The 22,791-nt window shown below is 35.4% G+C and overlaps 2 protein-coding genes across 7 annotated transcripts in view; one reads left to right on the plus strand and one right to left on the minus strand.

Moving 5' to 3' along the window:
• Sarm (Sterile alpha and Armadillo motif) overlaps positions 1 to 22,791 on the plus strand; it is a 185,890-nt gene that overhangs the window by 31,163 nt on the left and 131,936 nt on the right. For 5 of the 6 annotated variants that reach the window (XR_012465499.1, XM_074175526.1, XM_074175527.1 and 2 more), the window contains exon 1: positions 22,153 to 22,173. The exons of the other annotated variant lie outside the window; for it this stretch is intronic. Coding sequence is in view for 4 of the 5 variants with exons in the window: in XM_074175526.1 (XP_074031627.1) it covers positions 22,153 to 22,173 (21 nt within the window). In the remaining variant the exon portion in view is untranslated. Of the gene's footprint in view, positions 1 to 22,152; positions 22,174 to 22,791 lie in introns of those variants that run through there. 6 annotated transcript variants of the gene reach the window in all.
• LOC141482388 (uncharacterized) lies at positions 9,417 to 10,475 on the minus strand. Its single transcript, XM_074175525.1, has 2 exons — positions 10,268 to 10,475; positions 9,417 to 10,208 (listed from the first exon to the last, which is right to left on the minus strand). Exons 1-2 carry the CDS (start codon positions 10,445 to 10,447, stop codon positions 9,807 to 9,809), a joined length of 582 nt encoding a protein of 193 aa, XP_074031626.1. The 5' UTR covers positions 10,448 to 10,475; the 3' UTR covers positions 9,417 to 9,806.

Here is a 22,791-nt window from a genome sequence, read left to right on the forward strand (position 1 = left end):
TCCTCTAATCGGCTGTTCATTCATATCTTCAAGATTATAAGTCGTTGGGATGGTTTTATTAATTTTAACAATCTTGAATAGCTCCGTGGTAAAATTCGCAGTGTAAGACTTTTCAAAAATATGTTTGTATTTACTTATACGTACAATATCATTTAATTGGAATTTGGGTTTACTTTGTCTTCCTCCAATTCCATTGATACCCTTGAATTTTAATTTTGTTGTTGAATCAACATTGATGGGTGCCATACCTATTGTACGATGAACTTTATTATTATATCTACTAGTTATAATTGGAAGAATATCAAGCCATTTGTGGTGACCTCTCATCGAAAATTCCTTGTAGAGCCATGCCTTTATTGTACGAATCACTCTTTCTGCTATAGCTGCCTTCTTTGTGCTAAATGTTGAATAATGATTGATATTATATTCTCGCATGAGAGATGAGAAGCTTTTATTGAAAAATTCTTTCCCTTGATCGCTTTGTATGTGTTTGGGGGAGTATTTGGCTTCTTTCAGTACATGTTTCATTGCATTAGTTACTGTACTACCTGTTTTATCTTTAACTGCTACAGTCCACAGATATTTGGAGTAACAATCTATCACTACAAGTATATATCGGTATCCTTCATTACTTTTTGCATAAGGTTGCAGTTCAGCTAAATCTATTTGCCATAGATCTGCAAAACCTTTGATGGTGGTTATTCTTCTACGAAAATTACGTCTTGCAGGTTTATGTAATTCATTAACAACTTGTCGTTTGACATCACTTATTTCATTAGTCATTCTATTTCAATATGATTAAAGAGAAAAGGTGATAATGTTACTGCATTGAATGATGATGTGACAGTGATCATTACATGTGAATATGTTAATATATTATACCTTCTTCACGTAATTCTTCAATTATTGAAATTATTTCATTATCATGTCCGGTATGTCCGGCTGACTTTGAAGCTACCAATAGTCGTAGGCGAGCAACTAACTCTTTCGGTGAATTCCAGTACACATAATTCACAGGTTTAGAATTATATATTTTCTCCATTTTCACTCGTTTGAGTGCTCCACCAATTTTACTTCTACTTCTTATTGGATATTGTCGTGAGTCTAATAGAGGTTTGATAACTTCACGAAATTTTTTAGAATTTGTATTTTTAAAACCATTCTTCAGATGATATTGTTTATATGGAGCATTCGTTATTTTCAATATTTTGGAATATACTTGACGAGTTTCTTCATTATCAACATCTTGTGGATTCTTCAAAAAAATCATATCATACAATTCTGGACTACCTGCGCATTCATATTTTTTCACTTTATTAGCATCCCAAAATGAAATGTTTCCATCTTTGAAATTTACCACTAGACTTCCCATTTTCAGCTTTTGTGTAATTGGATCCATACGTACGCCAAATGTTCCATCATATGCTGGATTTCTAGATTTTATATTATTCAAATGTTTCATCAAAACATCTTCACCACTTTCATTCATAACAGGTGAGATGTCAGGATCCGAGGAATCGATGTGGGACGATGATGGTGTTTCGAATAGAGTTGTTCTCACATCGTCTTGAAGTGTGCTCGTGTCACTATTCACAGATGATACACTACCAAAAGATTGTTTTCTTCCTATTGGAGTACTCATGGGATAATTTGAAGTAGATTGAACAGTTCCATGATTTGGTGATAACACTGGTGATTTAGAAGTAGCGTTTGATGATAAAACATTCAATGGTTTCATTATGGGCTCATACAATCTTTCAAGTGTCGTACGATTTTCAATATTATCATTCTTGATAGAGTTGAATTTCTGCCTGACAGCTTCTGTTGTCTCTACTAGTTGACGTTTCAAATTTATTTCATTGTTTTTATTTTCAGGATCTTTTTTTGTATTCATAATGCCCTTTTTTTTGAATTAAAGCTTAATTCGTTGGTGAAGTGACCACTACAATATTCAGTGATCGAATAAGTTCCAAAAACAAGATCATGGGTATATAAAACTATCGAATCCTTTGCGATATCTACCTTCATCTATTTTTCTATCCTTATCAATGACTAGAAATCCATATTGGTCCTCCCAGCATTTAACACACATCAATTGGAATTGTTTGAATGTTACATCGGGTGAAACATGATCTGAATAAATGTGATGTAAATTCGTCTCATCTTGTTTGAACATTATAATGAAATTGGTATTGTCACGCACTAACTGTTTGGGTACCCGTGAATATGTCTGTGCTAGATAAAAACAATCAACATCCTTATGACGTCCCATACAGAAATATGATCTAATAATATCTTGCTTTTCACATATTACATCATCGAAAATGAAAACAGAATTAGGCTTAGCGTCGGAGGGTTCCACTATTTCTGCATTATTGCTGAATGTATAAAAACCTAATCCTTTTATAGGTTCCAAAACACTTCGCAAGTACTGATATTTAGGTTGATTGAGTGATTTCGAATAGAGATACACATTTCTAAATCTCAGTCCTTGTGGATGTGTTAATAGTGATATCATTGCATTCGTCTTTCCACAATTTGAAGGTCCTATAATGAGTCCTCGAACTGATGATGGAAGTAGTGGACCATGTCTGAATACCCTTTGTCCATTCAATCCACAACCAAATTTCTCATCTAGATTATCTACAGCAAACTTTTCTTTCTGTTTTACAATGCGCATCGTGCCGTGGTTGGAGACTATATAAATGTTATTAGCTTATTCATTTCAATGTGTACCATCAAACGATACGGACGTATTGAAAGTGATCGTAAAATTAAAAGAGGTTGTGGTTTTGTTAATGATTTAATAAACAAACTTCCTTTCGAATTACATCTACCGGAGGTTATCAATACTGTGGACCGGGTACAAAATTGAAACAACGTTTAGCTCGTAACGACCCTGGAATCAATAAATTAGATATTGAATGCAAAAAACACGATATTCAATATTCTAAGCATCCATCCGATCTTGCAGCAAGACATTTAGCCGACAAAGAACTTGAATACAGCGCTTGGGATAGGGTTAAATCGAAGGACGCGAGTATTGGGGAAAGAGCAGCTGCATTACTTGTCACCAACATTATGAAAGCGAAAAGACATATGGGCATGGGTTGTAGTACCAATAAGAAAAAATGTAAGAGGAAACAAACGAAGAAAAATAAAATTAAAAAAGTTGCATTTGGTGCTGGGATAGTCCATAAAGTGCGAAATGTATTGAAGAAAGCTGGTGGGAATCAATTTGTGACGAATAATAGCAAAAAAGCTATCACTGTGGCATTGCAGGCGGCACGTAAATACCTTAAAGCTGCCGGTGGAAAGAAGAAAATCCGCACACCACGCATAATTCCTGTTCCCAAGATCGGTGGACTTTTACCATTGATACCAATTTTTGCTGGACTATCCGCACTAGGAAGTTTGGCGGGAGCTGCTGCTGGTATTACCAAGGCCGTGAATTCGGCAAAAGCCAGCAGAGCGGCTTTAATGGAAGCCAATCGTCACAATAAAACCATGGAGGCTGTAGCATTAGGCAAACGCGGAAGTGGAATATATCTCAAACCATACCGTAAAGGTTTAGGACTATATTTAAAACCATACAAAGCCACAAACAAAACAAAAAACTAATTGAACCCCTACCTCAGAGGCCTCTTACTGATCTCGATCTCAGTTATTATGCACAAAAAATGAAAATTCCACATTTTCGTGGTGTTTTTATGCGTGATAGATTACCATCTTCAGGTCCAAAACAAAACGAGACAGCTATTGTTAATTTAGATGGAATAAGTGGACCAGGAACACATTGGGTGGCATATAAAAAATGTGGGAAAGAAGTCACATATTTCGATAGTTTTGGAGATCTACCCCCACCATTGGAATTGACTCGATTCTTTCGAAAATGTTCGAATGTAAAAATCAAATATAACTATGATCGACAACAGAAATTTAATACAGTTCTCTGTGGTCACTTGTGCTTGCAGTTTCTCTCTAAATAATTTTCCAAATAAAAATGGATTCAACACCAAAACTGGATCGGGAGGCTATCAAGGGAATGGGGTTTTCACTTAGAATGTTTTCAAAATATGGTACCTTGAAAAAAATGGATAAAGTGATGCTTGCAAATATGCCTAAGGAAGTGATACTTGCATGTGTTGCACATGAGATTGCATATGTTTGGGAAAAGTTGCCTAAGCATCTGCAAGATGACATCGATATAATGAAACATAGATATTGTTATGAGCACCACCACCACGATCAAAATTCAGAATCGGATGTTAATGACGGTCCTATACCTCGGAAATCTATGTGTTGTATTTGTAATATAGAGGATGTGAATATTGGTATCAATAAAAATGATACTTATTACAATACAACACCTTCCAAAAAGTGTAAATTGTCTCAAATGTGCTGTTGCTGTGTACAATAATAAATTGAAATGTGTTTCAAAATATTCATCAGTCATGTCACGAAAGTTCGAGCTACAAGCTGTCGGGACAAGTGTCTTGAGTGCGGATTTTTTTCCACCAATTGAATTGGATAGGAACAGTCGTTATGGATTAGGACTTTTGGGATTCTATGGATGCAATACAATCAATAATATAACTGAAGCTAATAACTTAGTTAGTTTTAGAATCAGTAATGACAACTCATCGATACCCCAAAAGTTGACAATTGAAATTCCATGTGGTGCTTATGAAATAGAAGAGATCAATGCCGTCATACAGAAACATATCATGTTCAGATTGTTTCATGATAAAAAACCAAATGATGTCGTTGCAGATGATATTTTCTATCTACACGCCAATAATAATACATTCAAATGTGAAATGCGATCCAAATATGAAATTGATCTGACACATCCAAATTCAATAGCAGAAATGATGGGGTTCGCTCATGAAATATTTCCACCAAATCAGATACATGAATCATCATTACCAATAAACATTACAACTGTGAGACTTATCCGCTTAGATTGCAATATAATATCTGGTTCATATATAAATGGTGAAGAATCCCACATTCTTTTCTCATTCGATATTGATGTTGAACCTGGCTACAATCTTACTAAAGAACCACACAGTATTATATATATGCCTGTCAGTCCAGAAGGTCGTCAATTGATTCACAACATTACAGTGCGTATTTTGGATGAAAAAAATAACCTTATCGATTTTGGAAGTGAAGAAGAGATTTTCATTATTTTGGAATTGAAGAAAATCGAATAACTGTTGTTATGGGTTTCATTTATAATAGACAAAATCGCATTGAACAATCCCAAACGAGTTGCACTATCAAAAAGAAAGGTGTGCATAAAAAGAAGCTCATTCCACAAGTGTATGCTAAACAGTTAGCACATAACGCTCTGTCTGTGAGTGATCTTAAATTTTTGAAATCGATTGGATTGAAAGTGAGAAAATAACAATGGTGCTCGAAACAAACAATGAAAAGTTGAATATATTCAATGAACCAGTGCTCGATCATTCTCTCATAAGTTTACATGAGCACACATATAAGCCCTATGGATCACCGCTATTCAGGAATTCGGATGAAATCAGAATTGCAATCAATAATCAAGATGTTATACTAGATATTGCCGAGAGCTTCATTTACATAGAAGGTAAATTCACCCCCAAAGATGTAGCGAAAACATGCTATCTCTCGAATAATGCAATTGCATTTCTCTTTGACGAAATTCGTTATGAAATGGGAGGTGAACAAGTGGCTGTTGTTAGAAAACCTGGGATAACATCTACAATGAAAACCATGATATCATTTGGACAATCTCATGCTAACACATTATTGACATCTGGTTGGGGACTTTCACAATTGAAGCAAGATATCTTGGATACAAACAGTCATGTTTTTAGTGGAAAACTACCACTGAAATATTTGATGGGTTTTGCTGAAGATTACAACAAAAGTATCTTGAATGCCAAACAGGAATTGATTTTGATTATCGCTCGATCATTCAAAAACTCATATATAGGTGAGGTTGATGCTGATTTGGAAATAAATAAAATCGAATGGAAAATAAGGCATATTGTACCAGATGATAAACACAAGCTCAAACTTTTGAGTAGAATAAACAAAAGCGGTCTGAATGCCAAAATCAAGTTGGCGTATCGTATGTGGGACCTCTATGAACTACCATCATTACGTGGGACTTCTTCAGACATATGGGCCATCAAAACAACTAACGCATTGGAAACTCCTCGTTTTGTCATCATCGCATTCCAAAGTACTACCACATCTGAAGATAGAACACAAGATATTACAAAATTCACAACTGCTGATATCAATAGTATTCGAGTATACTTGAATTCTGAAGTTTATCCATATGAGCGTTGGAATTTGAATTTCGATAAAAAACTTGATGCTCCTGCTTATTATGCTTTTGAGAGTTTCCAGCGAAGTTATTATGATAAAGATATGAGTGAACCTCTGATGGACATTGGACAATTTAGAGAGAATCCACTATTCGTCATCGATTGTTCCCATCAACCGAATGCAACAAAATCATCAACTATTGATATAAAGATTGAGTTTGAGACGAGGAAGACCAAGTTTCCAGACAACACTAAAGTATATGCATTAATTTTGCATGATACAGTTTTAACATACAATGCATTGGATGGTTCAGTTCATAGCAGATATTGACACTTTTTTTTCACTCTATCATGTACTGTTTTATGATCTTTTTTTTTTTTTTATTTGTAACTGACTTATATCATGTATTGTATTTTATATCATATTTATTGTTTTGTAATCATTTTCTATTGTATTTCATCAGATTTAAATAAATAAAACATGAAAATAATACAAAGTTTTTTATTTGACATTATTTATGATTCACAGGAACATACAGACTATCTAAAATAACTTCTTCCTCATAATCATCATTTTCGCGACCATCTTCAATTTCCTCTCGATTTTCATCATTCAATTCAAAGTGATGAATAATCCATTCTGGCAAGTATGGTTGGAGGCTATACAGGAATCTTCTTAGGTTCAGTTCAATCATAACCTCACAAAGTTGCCACAATTCCAATTCATTATCCAAAAATTTGTTGCAAACTTCTGCACCACTCCAATAGTTCTCAGCATCACGAAGGCATAATTCGATTTGTTTTTCATCATAGCATACACTCATATCATAAACGCTTGCATGTTCGGCTCCATCACCCAACACCTTCAATTTAGACGACAAATGTTGAACCGATGATTTGAGATCTACAATATCGACCCAATCTTGACTTGCGTACTGCATCCACATCTTTAAATGGTGGAACTGAAATCGAACAAAAAAAAAAAAAACAATAAGCAACCTCCAATTTTTCAGTGATATAATACTCACATTCCCATTTTACTTGTAGTTACAAAGTGAGTGTATTCAACTAAGTTAGTAATGTTTATATTTCCATATAATTATCATCTAATATATGAATATTAATAAAACAATAAGAAATTCATTATAATTACTATTATTATTCAATCATATTGAATTTGACTAGAGTTATCGTTTTCACACCAAAAAAAACTTTGTAAGCTATGACCTAAAGAAATTCACTATAAATTATTACTATTATTCAATCATATTGAATTTGACTAGAGATCGCGTTTTCATGCCAGCAAAACTTTGTTGGCTCTGTCCTAAATACATCATCGTATATTTACCACCTGATGAGTTGATACAAGATATATCGTCATCACTGAATTGCAACGAAATACGTTTTGGTAGCCATGTTTTAAATAATTTATCATTGCTCACATCTTGCAAAGTTAATAAAATTGATTTACCAAATCGTGTAGAATAAGTTGACATATTTTTAATTATGTACACTTCATCAATTGGCAATGATGATAAGGCCTTTTGCTCTAGTATTTCAACCTCCTGTACAATCAAATTATTAATTTTATTCAAGTCTACTTTTGAAACGGACATGATGAAAATATATATGAAAATATAAACAATTTCCAACAGACAAATACACTCACCGTCTTCCTTCTATTACGAACTGAATAACACTCTACCAATTGCTAACTGCTGCAGATATATTCGTCTACTGATTTCATAGTGTGCCAGGCATTTCTTTTATATTAAACAGTGTGAGTCACCCCCACCATGAAACCGTGAAAGATTCACATTGCTAGTTGCTATCCACTAGAGATGCCTGACGTCACAGCCAAGCCCATCTCCCAACTTGATGCGATAACAGTTGCCGGTACGAGCAAGCAGTGGTCGTTGCGGTCTCGGAGAGGGTAGACGCTAGGCAAACAGTCCTCGGCTGCCGTTGTGTCACCATGGATAGCGGGGCTAGAGCGAACCTTCATCGCTTCAGGAGAGGTGAGGGCAGACCGATGAATACGCATTACTCTGCCACACGTCGTGGAGTGAACATGTCGCTCTCTAGCCGTTGAACGGTTATTGCTGTGACGTCACTCCACTACTAACTTGGTGCCCTAACACCGATGGAGCATTTATTACTTGGAGGATCTTCGAAGTATGCAGACGTATGTTTGTACATAGACAAACAAGCACATGATGAAACCCTGTACCGTGCATTCTCCTACACACACACATAAACACACAAAATCTCATATGAAAAAAAAATCTGAACGATCCATGCACCAGACACTTCAAGGTCACAACGCCTTGACTTCACTGCACAACAAAAAAAACTTCACCAAACAACAACCAATAAAAAAAGCAATTAATACGTCATAGTGGTGGGGGGAGGCCGAGAATCAGCTGTAAACAACTACTGCCGCCGGTAATCTTGCAATTTTTCAGCTACGGCTAATTTCCGAATTAGTATAATAAATACCTCTAAGAAATTACTGGAGTGGAACTCTTTGCTAATGCGGCTTATGGTAATCGGTTTAAAGTGTTTTCTCGTGCGGGTGTGAAATGGCACATATGGTGTTGCGACAGGGGACATTGATATTAATACGGTCACAAATAACGATATTATTATATACTTTTGCCATCATAGAGATTATGCAAAGCTTGCGACAAATAGTAAACGCTGTGTATACTTTCTGACGCTTTCAAATGAAAGCTCATAATTTCACGGGATGAGAGAAGAGTGTACAATAGACCCCAGAATATCTAAGAAAGTGTCAATAGTGTTACATTTGATTTTTTGACAGCGACACTTTGCAAGAATCCATTGAAATTTGTTTTGTTTCTCTCTATTCGTTGATAACTTTAAGCCAAACGTCTCTAGAGAATTCAAAAACAGACATAATATCACCTGTGATAGGAATTGTTTTGAAATTTAGAAAACTAATATGAAAAAATTCAGAATTTGTAATTGTTTGCAATAAATAATAAAAAATTTATCGTTTGGAAACTCGACAGATGTCGAAATTCCTTTTGTCGTTGGGATTTTGAAGACATGACAATAAAACACCTTTTATTTCTGACCGGGATATTATAAGCTTATATCGTCATAGTTACGCTATCAATAAAGAGGGTCATAACTCCCTTGGGACATTATAGATTTTATAATTCCCTCTACCTTTCACAAGTAAAAATAAATAGAAATGAAAACTGAAGCATATTTTATTTATTCACGTCATTACAAATAATAAATGTACAATTTTGAAATCTTCCCTGAAAATTACTTCCGCCACTGGAAACAATTTCTTCTTTTGTATGGCTGGAGCTTCTGCTCACTACAGTCGAGGTACCTGCCTCTTCTGATGACAAAGTAGACAACATACGCGCCGTTTTATTTCTCAATTCGATGCTATCCTCCAAATACCCCTCCGCCACCGTGGAACTTTTCCAACCTCCGTGTCTTTTTAAGTTAGTCATAGTTGCTCCTGCATTGGCTAGAGCAGTAGCAGAAGTGCGACGAAGGCAATGTCCCGTATAGGAAGATGAGTTTGGCAATCCTAAATACATTGCGATTTTGCTGGGGATTTTCCCAAACATGTTTTTTTCCAATTGGCTGAGATGTACATTTATTTTGTCGGAAGCTCAAAAAAAATCGTTCAATACCTTTAGGAAGCAAAGACATATAAAGTCTTAATAAAGGCAAAGCTGAGAACTCTTTTTCATCCACAACTGTAAATTTCTTCGATACACCAGTTTTACTTTCCGGTACGTTCACTACCATAACGGAATCCCGGTCCTCTATATCCGATATCTTCATATTCAAAAGTTCCTGATTTCTGCATCCTCCAAAATAACCCATAATCAAAACAACCTATAACAAAAAAAAAAGGAAATAAATACACACAAAAAGGAAAATAAGAAAAAAATTACCTTATGCAATAAATGAATATCATTAGGAGCGTCCTTTAGGAATCTGATAACATCTTTAGGAGATAAAACAGCAGACTTTTTCGGCTTATAACTCTTACTCTTCCGTTTCAAAAAAGCCTGTACTTCATTGAACTTGGTGATATCTCGTTTCTCATGTATAGTCAGCATCGATTTTAGCATTGACCATAAAGAATTCGGACTATACGTTTCTGACTGAAACGAATAAACACAATTACTACCAAATCTACCGAAAAACAGAAAATTCCTTACCAGTTCTTGAAAATATGCCAGAAATACAGTTTCAGTGACATCTTTTGGCATAACAGTTTTCCGTGTCAGCCAGTCCAGATATATCTTGTATTCTTTTTGGTATACGGCTTCACTTTTCGATGGAATTAATGATTCTCTTGCTTGTTCAGCTTTTTTCAAAATATCCTCCATTATATTTGAGGTAGAAAACACGTTTTCACCGCAAACACAGCTTGATAACAAAGTTCTGTTTATAAACAAGTAACATAGCAACAACCTAGCAACAAGAAACCTCTACTATAATCAACGGTACCTGATTCAAATATACCGGAAGGTAATGAATTGGTACATTTTCCGTTTCAAAAATGAACAAAATTTTATTGAAATCGGTCAGAAATAAAATTATCTATGTACCACGGGAATTAATGAGCCTTAATAACCTCAGGCAATTGCTGTCCCTCGGGCCAGAGGCCCTCGGGACGCAAACTTTGCCATCGTTAATTAAGGCCCTCCTAATTCCCTTGATACATAAATAACTATTAGAATATTTCATAATGCCATATGACATTATGGAGTATTCATTTGAACTTCCCCACTAACCAGTGTCATTACAAATTTGTTGAATAATAAAAACAATCAATTCTCAATTTTCAAAGAGTGGTATGAAAAACAAAATAATTTCATTAAGTTTGTGATATTGATGACTTGTTTATTTTGTGGAAATTCATCTTCAATTATATATAGGAATAAAATACTTACTTAGTAAGTAAGTATTTTATTCCTATATCAAAGTATTTCATTCCTATATCTAATTTCATTAAAGACAATCCTGAAAAATATAATATGATTTTACTAACGACTACTATAGGTTAGGTTAGGTCCAAAGTGAGTGGGTCTATTCGTCCCTCCACCGCAACCCTTTAGGGTTTATTGTGGCTCACACCTATTTCCACTCGACCAAATACACCCAGCTTCTTAACGAAGCCGATTAGATTGTATGGTGAGTGGTCTTTCAGGTCAGATGGTAAAAGAACGGCTCTGCCGGCTCATAAATTGCAACAGCTTCTTGGTAATCCAAAAGATAGACTAGAAAACACAGAAAGGTCGGGGATTTACGAAATCAGTTGTCAAGATTGCAACAGCAAATACATCGGCCAGAGCCGACCCGCGATTAAAACCCGCTTCAAGGAACATTGTGCACACATGAAATACGGAGGGATAGAAAAATCCAGTGTCGCCCAATATGCTCTAGATAAGGACCACAGAATTGGTGAAAACAATCTGAAACTGATTAAACATGTGCATGACACCAGGCTACTCGATGCATGTGAGAGTCTAGAAATAGCAAAATGTAAGAACAGCATGAATGGCGATAAGGGACTCATCCCGTTTAGCCCGCTTTTTAATCTTCTGTTAGGAAGAGAATAATTACTAAGATCTTGCAGGTAGTTAATTACCGAGAAATTCCATATTGGACTTCAGGTATACAACCTCAGGTAACAAACCAGACTAGACTAGACTAGAATTTTATTCTCCTGAGGATGCTAACTTTGTTGGCGAAACGCGCGTCGAGTGCAAAAATATCAATTTGGTGTTAGGGCAATTGATCTCGAAAAAAGTTATTCAACTTTCACACCAAAGGTTCCAATTTCATCGTTACGCCTTTAGATGTTTTTGTAGGATACGTGACATCTGTACTGTACGATATACAACCACAGAACTCTTGGACAGAAAAAAAGTTACTTCATATAAAATTACCCCAAGAACGTTTCATATTGTAAGAAATAAATTTGTAAACAGTCTTCAGGAAATGAATGTAAACATATGAATAATAATAATAATAACTTTATTCACAACGTATACAGATTAGAGTACAATTTAAAGTTATTATTATTAATAACGAATGGTAAACATGTTGGATATTTATTAAAATGAACTGGGGTGAGTTTTGAATATTTTTTCAATAGTGATATTTATCGTTTGATTGCAGGTTTTCAAAATTGCTAATTTCTCAAAACTGCTTGAACCGAGTCCCAAAAATAAAACTGTGTCGTATAGAGAATTGAATTATCTATCAAACGAGTTATCACAATACCTTCTTTTTTGTTGTCTTTCTTATCCTTTACTGTCTTTCTTTATTGTCTCTCTTATCAAAAATTATTGAAAATTTTGTCCGACCTTGACTTCTTGCCCCGTTATGACTGTACATTGTTTTATAACATGGTTTTGACACAACCTGTACATTACATACAACTACCCACCTTTCCTAGGGATTTTTCAGTATTATGTCGTTTCTGAAATCGCTACAGTTTTCAGCAAAACGCCGGTAATACGTTCAAGGTCCGGTCTGCGGCACGCAGATCGTGGACACTCCTTTCCCGGAGGAGTGCCCCAATGTGGAACCCGTTCATTTATACGGTATGACTCATTCAAGTGAGCGGTTCACGGAGCATCTTCTTTCTTTCACCACCGCGGGAAACATGAGCGCCGAAGACACAAGAAAAGGGTTCAAAAAAATAGGGGGGCTAGTTGCTGACCCCTGGGGGTGAAGTTTCGGGTATGATTTCCATATCAGAATTAGTCCCCCCAGAAACTAAAATTGACGTGTTCTTTGGAATTTTCGATTACACGTCCGTTTCTGATTTACAGAGGGGAGTCAAGTTTCACGATATTTCAATTATCTTCACATCATACAGAATATATCATTGGAAAATTTATATTAGTACCCCCAGTCCGACGCCTATTAACATTATTTTTAACGCAATGTATCAAACAGCGTCGGCCGCCTTTCTTGAAGTTCTTTGTCGCCAGTCAACTATTTTAATGGCTCTTCAGCGGCGTCCTCAAGGGGCATGGCGGGTAAAAATATCTCAGTAACTTTGGAGATGAATTGCAGTGCCACTTGCTAGAGACGACCATGTTGCTTTCTTTTTTTCACTCTCAGGCAATAACGAATGTTAAATTATAAAAAGGGGGTGAGTTTTGTGTGGCAATTAATTGAAATAAAAATGGGTGTGATTTATTCACAGAGTGCAGAATAATGTACGGAACGAGTATGTAATGAATATTAACAACATTTTTCTGAGAGAATATTTAGAACTCTGACGGACTATGGGAACAAAAATTTGATTATTTGAATGATATAGCCGTTACTGCGTGTTGGAGATCATCATAAAAAATGAGGAATGAAACTTCAGAAACCAGATAAAACGTAACGTAATACGGATACATCCGTTACAAAGAATACCCCAATTTTTTTATTGGACGAGAATCATTTTTTTGTGAAGAAAAATCGACCTCTATTTTTCTTACTTCACCTTCCCCAATCTAAACAATTGAAAAATAATTATAGAAAACGTTATATTTATCTGTAACTTGTCGTATTTAATAATTTCGCCTATCAAAAAAACAGACTCTTATTTTTACGATTTGGAGAATGAAATCTAACTCAGTTTTCAGAATAGGATGAAATCTAATGAATATTACTTTTTTCTTTGGTTTGTTTTCTTTTTAAACGTTCTTGATTTTTCAGATTACGGAAGGTGAAAAAAAAATTCAAAAATATTCGAAAATATTTCGAGGAGATCCAATTTAGATATGAAATCCATACCCCCCATTAAAAAATTGGAGGTGGAGTGTAGGGTATGTTTGTTTATCATCATAAGGTGCGTTTTTTGCTACGTTTGTGATACCGAAATTTCTATTTTTGTCGTTTTTTTACTCTTTGGTTTCTCTTCTAGTTGTTAATTTTCATTCCGTGTCTATCGATGGAACTTTAGGAAGAGAGTCGTGAAGGAATTCGAAACACTCTGTTGAAATTGTTCTTTAAAAGACAGTTTTTGTGAGGAAGTCAATGTTTATCACTGTTTTTAGGATTGATAATCTTCCACAGTTTGATAAATAAACAAAGCAAAATTGTGTGAAAGTTATTTTCCGGTTGTTTTGGCCGTGGTCTGCAGGCTTTTATGTCTGACGTTTCGTCTACTACTGCGGTAGATATTATCAAACAAAGTTTAAGGTCAGCTAAGAACCCCCAGAGAACCTTTAGCAGGGTTTCTTGTAGCTGTGGGTCTGTCTACATTTGAACCACGAAAAAAAGTGTAAGTATCCAGGAGAAATTGTCAACTCGAAAAAACTAACAAATCAGATGTAGCGCTCAACAAAGAAGGCAATCAAGTTATCTCATTTGAAGATACATTAATACTCGATGAAACCCAAAATTACTATACAAGAGCATATAGAGATGTAATAGTAATTCGAAAATAAGAGAAACCAAGCCACGACCACTAATAATAATGATATAAAACCAGAGTCAAATACTAGCATTACCTTTAATGCTATGTGTAATACTTACACTTTTTTTCGTGGTTCAAATGTAGACAGACCCACAGCTACAAGAAATCCTGCTAAAGGTTCTCTGGGGGTTCTTAGCTGACCTTAAACTTTGTTTGATAATGTCTACCGCAGTAGTCTACCTACAGACCAAGGCCAAAAAAATCCCGGAAATAGCTTTCACACACCTATTTCTGGCTGTGAAAGTTCACATTTTTTGATCAAAGTTAAATTACTAGGGAATCAGCAGATTCTCTATATATTCAACTTTGTTGAATACATACCTTTTTGGTATACATGATTCTAGTTTTTCTGCCGATTTCAGTTGGGAACAAAAAAATCACTAAAATTGAAATTGAAACAAATGGTTCCCCGATCGACGCCTGTGTATTTTCCCATCTTCACAAATTCCTCCAGTCTCATTTTCCATTCACATCGCCATCAGTAGTGCACTTTACGGATGTTCTTTCATTAAACCGTTCGAATTGACGAGTGATTCATCCGCCCTGCAGGTAATACCTCGAGAATTTTTAAGTTACTCATGTCTGGGGCGCACAAACCATGGGAATCATCGGCTGGAATTCCATCACCTGTATCACCTGTTAGATATGCGTCCGATTGCATGACTATGAGCTGTTCTTCACCTCCTATTCTGCGGTCTGTGATCGTTGTTCCGGACCTCATTCATGACTTTGTCGGAGGCGGTTGTTATCTAAGTCAAGGAATGGCCGGAAAACAGATGGTCTCACAGCAATTGATTGGCATTTGGTAGTGTCTGCTTTCATTTCTCTTGTGAAGTAGACAATATCACTGAAAACATCACAAGTGGTTGTACAAGCAGTTTTATCTAAAATACAAGCGTTGTTATCTGAACTACAAGGGTTGTTATCTCCAATACAATATTTTGTTATCTAAATCGAGGAATTGTTCGATAACAGATGGTAGTATTCAATTGTCATTTGGTAGTGTCATATGTCACTTTTCCTGAAGTAGACAATAATGCTAAAAATATTACAATCGGTTGTACTAAACATGAAAACAGGCGGTTTTTTCTACAATACAAGCGTTTTTACCTCAAATACAAGGGTTGTTATCTCCAATACAATATATTGTTATCTAAATCGAGGAACGGTTCGATAACAGATGTTAGTATTCAGTTGTTATTTGGTAGTGTCTTATGTCACTTTATCTGAAATAGAGAATATTACTGAACACAATAAAAGTAGTTGTACTATATACAATACAAGCGGTTGTTATGAATACAATACAGTCCGTTGTTATATACAATACAAGCGTTGTCATCTACAATACAATCGTTGTTATCTACAATACAAGCGGTTGTTATCTAAATCGAGAAATGGTTCGATAACAGATATCCCACAACATTTAATTGGCATCTGATGGTGTCTGCTTTCACTCATCCTGAAGTAGAGAATAATACTAAATACAATACAAGCGGTTGTTTTGAATACAAACCAAAAGGTTGTTATCAAAAATACAAGCCTTGTAATCTACAATACAAGCTTTGTTGTATACAATACAAGCGGTTGATATCTCAATCGATAAATGGTTCGATAACAGATGTTGGCGGAGTATTTGATTGGCATTTGGTACTAAGTGATTGTACTACATACAATACCTACAAGCGGTTGTTATCAACAATACGAGCGTTGTCATCTACAATAAAAGCGTGGTTATTTACAATACAAGCGTGGTTATCTGATTCAAATCAAGGAATTGTTCAGAATGATTCAAGGAATGGCTGTTGATCCAACAGCATTTAATTGGCATTTATGATATATTGTCTATTTCCACTTCTCATGAAGTGCAAATATCATTAAATACAATATGAGCAGTAATGACGCACTGTTTGGAACCTTTGGTGTAGTAATGAATACTACTGGAATGTTTTCCCAACACCAAATCGTTATTTTTAACACCTCAACACTTGTGTCGATCACCAAGTGATCATCTTCATGAGGAAGATTAAACAGTTTAATCTTCCTCTTGAAGATAATCACTTTTCATTTACAATCCAAACGTTGTTATCTCCAATATGAGCGGTTTTTATCTAAATTGATGGACGGTTCGATAACAGATGATCCAAATTGGCAATACAGGCGGTTGTACTAAATACAATACACGCCGTTATCATGATACAATAGCAATAATACTAGTGTTGTCATCTACAATACAAGCGATGTTATTTCCAATACAAGCGCAGTTATCTACAATACAGGCGGTTGTTATCTAATTGGCTTTTGGTTATAATCAACAATACCAGCGATATTATAGGAATACGTGGATAAAAATTGCATTTATATGAACTATAAATAACAGCGGGCCTAAAACATTGCTCTGAGGCACACCATGGTTTATAAATTCTAAATTTGTTGATGTATCGTTTATAAAACCGTCTGTTCATCAATTGCATGAAAATTATGAAAGTCATTTCCAACAACTATTGGTGCCTGTGATCTCTGATCCCGACGATAAAGTAAAACCCGCCAACAAGCAATTACATAAGTTATCATTCATTCATAATCATGTTCACGACAAGCGACACGAGTTTTAACAATAACATTTATTATAGTGTTACAGTCCCTACCGCGGCTTGTTTTATAAATGTTCTATTCCGGGTCAAACCAAAATCAGTTTCATCAGACTGTTTATTTACGCAGCGCGATGAAGAAATTGCCAACAAAAATCTATCTGGCCTACTTGTGTTCGTACTAGTCGCGTCAATGAATATGTATAACAGGAAATTTTCAGAAGCCTTCAAAAACAGTTTCAACTTTGGTTTTTCTTTATTTTTCGCTTTATTGCTGCAAAAATTCGCATGTAAAAACTGGGAACTTCACGTTATGATTAATTGAAATAAATCTGACAATTTTCGGTGGTCCTCAAGACTGACTTCGATTTCAATAATTAAAAAAAAACGCTACTGAGAGTTGAAAAATTATGCATTTCATTTATGATTCATTATCAAACTTTTATATTTTTCCCATAAGGTTTCTATGGAATGAAATGAGAAATATACTGACAATTCTTAAGTAAATAATCAGTTTTAACAAATTTTCCATTTTGTAGTAACAACAGCGTTTAATTTTTTTATATCGACTAAAATAATCAAAAACAGTTTAGAGCAGATACAAAATTGTTATGTTCTTTAACATTGGATGTGTGGAACCCGAAGTACCATACGTTTCATCTGCTACTGCGGCAGGCACTCCGAAAAGTTATTGTGTAATATAAATCACTGGGGAGTCCAAATAGTCAGCAACTTGTAATCATAAATTTTCCGTATAAAATGAATGAACAACAGAAAAAATAAATTTCTATACTCAGCTTTCTTTAGATGGTTGATGTTTTAGAAAATGACCCTTTTCCGTTTTCAAAATCCAAAAGAATTCACTTGTGAACAACGCCTCATTTGGAAACAGTTACTCAGTAAAAAACTGGCGGCTCAATACAAAAATGTAAGAAGCAGTATTCAGTAGCATAGACCAATCATACTTGTAGGACCTTCAAATGTACATGAATTTGAAAAACTGATCTCTGAAATGAAAGATAGAAAATCTGTTGCTTACACCAAACAGCGAATAAAATCCTAAATTCAATGTTCAAATATATTCCAGAACGATTTTGTTTCATAATCAATGATGGCTATGAACAGTGGCAAAATACCACCTCGTTTTTAAACCGATACGTAAATTAGGAACAAAACTTAATGTTTCACAAACTACACTTAAACGATTTGATCTCCACTAACTTTATTGAAAATAATCATAACATGTTTCGCTAAAACATTAGCTTTTTCAAATGATTAATCATTTGAAAAAGCTAATGTTTTAGCGAAACATGTTATGATTATTTTCAATAAAGTTAGTGGAGATCAAATCGTTTAAGTGTAGTTTGTGAAATTACTATGGATCTTCATCAAGTAACGGCCGAATCAATCAGAGAAACTTAATGTTCCGAAACATATCGTCCTAGATCGTTAACATGCAAATTTTTAAAGAAATATCAAAACGAGGTTGATGGGTTACTTGGAAAAAAAAAATTTTATTTTGTCGAATAAATTTTTTTTTCAGGAACATTGGCACATGAAATTCACAAAGCTGCGGATAATTCCAAACTGTGTGCAGACGTATTTCTTGATTTGGAAAAAGCCTTTGATACTTTCAACCATAAGACCCTCTGAAAAAACTGAAAAATAAAGTATTTCGAAACTTTTTAGAAGTTATCTGACTATTCCTCAAAGGCATGTCCAAATAAATGGCTGTATGAGCACTGCCAGAATCGTAACCTGTGGTGTGCCTCAAGGAACGGTCTTGGGGCCCATATTATTTACTATATACTCGAATGATTCAATCAGAACAGGTTTTTGTAGTACTATATTTTCATTCGCGGTTAATACCGTTGTTTTTCACGAAGGGAATACATACTAAAGACCTGAGACATATTTGAAGATGGTTCATTGAAATATTTAATTGTTTCAAAAACAATCGTTCAGATCGTTCACTTCATATGAAAAATATCTACCAGAATACGAGTCCCTGATACTCGACAACCCTTTGAGGCTACTTGCTGACTCAGTGAAGTACCTTGGAATTTTTACAGTCGAAGGTTAGGTTAGGTCCGAAGTGAGTGGGTCTATTCGACCCTCCACCGCAACCCGCAAGGGTTTATTGTGGCTCACAACTATTCACACTCGAACAAATAAACCCAGCTTCTTAACGAAGCCGATTAGTTTGTATGCGTGAGTGGTCTTTTAGGTCAGATGGTAAAAGTACGGCTCAGCCGAACTCCAAAAACCTGATTCGGTCCCCAGCGGGGCAGACACAAAGTATATGCTCTTCTGTTTCATCGTTAATGAAGTAGTCGAATAGTCAAGGTGCAATATTTCAACCTTGATACCCGCGCAACCTTCCCATATGAAGGTTTTTGCACTTCAGCTACACCTGACGATGCCTTAGATTCAACCGTGTAGGGCTTTTTCGCCTCTGGTTTTGCTGAATTATCACTTGAGCGCAAACGTTTGCTAACCTGCTCATGGGGGGTTTGTTCCTTTACCTGAGACAGATTCTGCGTACGCCGCTCAAGAATGTGGTGCAAGACGGTTTCATAAGGTATCCCGCTCTTGAGTCGTTTCGTTTTTCAGGTTCAGTTATTGGATCGTTAGTTGGAGAGTTGAGAAGCTCTTGCTCCTGATATACATTTACAGGGAGGTCAGTTGGAGTCGTAATCCCGACATCCAACTCCTCTGTAGACTCAGCGTCAGAAAAAATTTCAAGTTTACTCTGTCCATAAAAGTCCCACGAGTAGCTAGGGAAAGAAGGTCAAACACGGCAGATCCCTGCATTACCGTCTACGACGAGACGGCGCCCGGTATCTGGAAGATTCTGTAGACACAGCTGATGGGTTGTGTAATAGGATTAAGCCATCGGTGGAATGCCATTCAGTTAGGGAATAACAGAACCACAAGTGATTCTGTCATTCCCGTATCCAGTGGGACTACGTGGAAGCAGGCATCCGAAGCGATGGCCGGTTTGCTCAACACCCACATTTCAAGCCAAAAACAGCATGCATAGTGGTTCAGGTAGTGAAAGATAAACAAGGACTCTAGCGCAATCTTCAATTTAATGCAATTATATGCAATATTCTCACTCGTAACTATATTGTAAATCGTTCTAACTCATACTGAACAAATATACATATATTGGACTATAGCTTCAACTACAGAATGTAGTTCATAAGCACAAAAATCTAGAGTGAGAGATTGGATATTATACTTAGTTCCTTTTTCGTTTCAGAACATTGTTGAATCATACTTTTTTTATCAATACTATTTGTCTGTTTTGTTTTTCTACCAGGTATTTGTCTTACTTCTATGTGTTAACCAACTTTTATATAAATAGAACAAAACATGTAAATAGCTATTTATAGCAAGTCATAAATATGTTAATAAAATCAATGTGGAAACCACCCATAGACAAGCCTTGTGAAGCCCCGAACAAATTGTTATATTTGTAATGTATTACTTTTTATTAATAATATTATTTTGAACATTATTTTACTGTTTAAACAATATACATAAAAAATTTCACGCTTCAAACGATTCAAATTTTGAATAATGTACAGAAAAAATGGAAAAAGTCATCAAAAGCAAAAACATTTTGGAGGAGTACCGATAAAAAAGACTTTATTGACTCGACTATACATTCGATTCCATTTTACTATTATGTATACATTAGAAACAATCGATGAATGAACGTACACCACCAGTTCGATCGAGAAAAAAGTAGGCCGGGCTATCGTTGCAGTTTTTTCGACTTTTGGACTTAGCCATTCACCTGATAAATGTAACGTAGCCTCAATGTTTTATTCATGCTCTCAGAAACGGAAGGAATTAGCGTGGGTTTTGATTAATAATCGATAAAAGTAATTCAGCTTATGTTGCAGAGTTGGCGGTTCGCGACGAAGTCAACATTAACCGATTTCTTTACCAAAATACTTGCCAAATAGTACTTGCGACAGATTATTATTTGCCGAAGAAATACTTTAAGAAGAATTTACTTGAAGCTGTAATGAAATAATAAATTGCTACAACGTCAAGGTTGTAACTCTCCTTGATAAAAGGACTTATCAAATCCTCTCTGGATAATCTCATAGTCCAACACCAGACAGCGCCATTTCGACTCCTAAGGTATCATCAGTTTTGCTCTGCTAAACCACTCAACTGTCCTTGCAGGGCAGGACTAAAAGTCAAAGGCAAAGCAAACAGTCATCTACTTCACTTTTAGGCAAGGAACTCCTGAGACTAATTCTCACCGCAGAGGGACAACTCCACTTTAACAAACTTTGGTATCTTTTGACGTGAATATTCTTCTAAGATGTTTGTCTGAATAATACAGGGTGCACGTGTTAGTCAAAGTAAAAGTACTAGCTTACTTTAAAAATTATTACGTCCCTGACAGTCTCGCACGTTTTTCAATTATGGAATATTCTCTCGATTGTAATACCAGATTGACGTGTGGGTCGGAGAGTTTCGTAACGTGAAATTTATCAGCTAATTACATGCTATTAAAAGAACCCGAAGTAAATATTACTATTTTGAATTGAGTTGTTGAACGTAAGTGTATATTATTCTTGATATTTAGCTCGAACGCTAGCTTTTAATTATATCCACATTCAGATGTTAAATGCTGGAGTGGGTTGAGCATGTGCTTGAGGGTAATATTATTTATTGTTTGTACTTAGACACGGCCATATCCGGATTTGAAGCAAAATCAAATTGGTTAATGGTAAACTGTTTAATGAAGGTTAGTACCTAGATCCTTTGTGAAAGTTACGAGATGCTTTATAGTCTCTCAACCTATTTTAAAAGTTCAAATCGTTCGTTATAATGATACTCGTCTATACATATACTACCTCAATCTGATTATACAAATTCCTAGCTTTGTAGCATGATTTATAAACAGCAGGCTATTTTCTCTCCTATCTCACAATAGTATTTCTAACACGATGTGACGATGAACAGCTCGACGATGAAGTCATCTTATTTCATTAAAAAAAATACACTCACTTTGGAATTGATGAATGGTAAATATAATAATGAACGCTCAGTACAAGCTCTGGCAGATCTAGCTATTGAACAAAGTTACTGCTACAATTTGATACACATTTCGAAAATAAAAATAGCAACAAAATTGGACCCAGAACTTTGTATGTGGGTCTTCTATAACAATATGGTTGCTTTCGAAGGCGATACAACGATTATAGCGGTCATATAATTTTTCAAAACCCTTTTTATAAGAGGATTTATCTTTGGCCTTAAAATAGGCTTCAGTTTCGACGATTACCTCGTATTCAGCGCCAAATTTCTTTCCAGTGAGCATCCTCTCAAGGTCTGAGAATAGGAAAAAGTCGCTGGGAGTCAG

The sequence above is a fragment of the Leptinotarsa decemlineata genome, unplaced genomic scaffold (assembly GCF_025532065.1).
Source record: "Leptinotarsa decemlineata unplaced genomic scaffold, Ldec_3_MD MMD2_tig00001064_RagTag_RagTag, whole genome shotgun sequence".
Classification (NCBI taxonomy): Eukaryota; Metazoa; Arthropoda; class Insecta; order Coleoptera; family Chrysomelidae; genus Leptinotarsa; species Leptinotarsa decemlineata.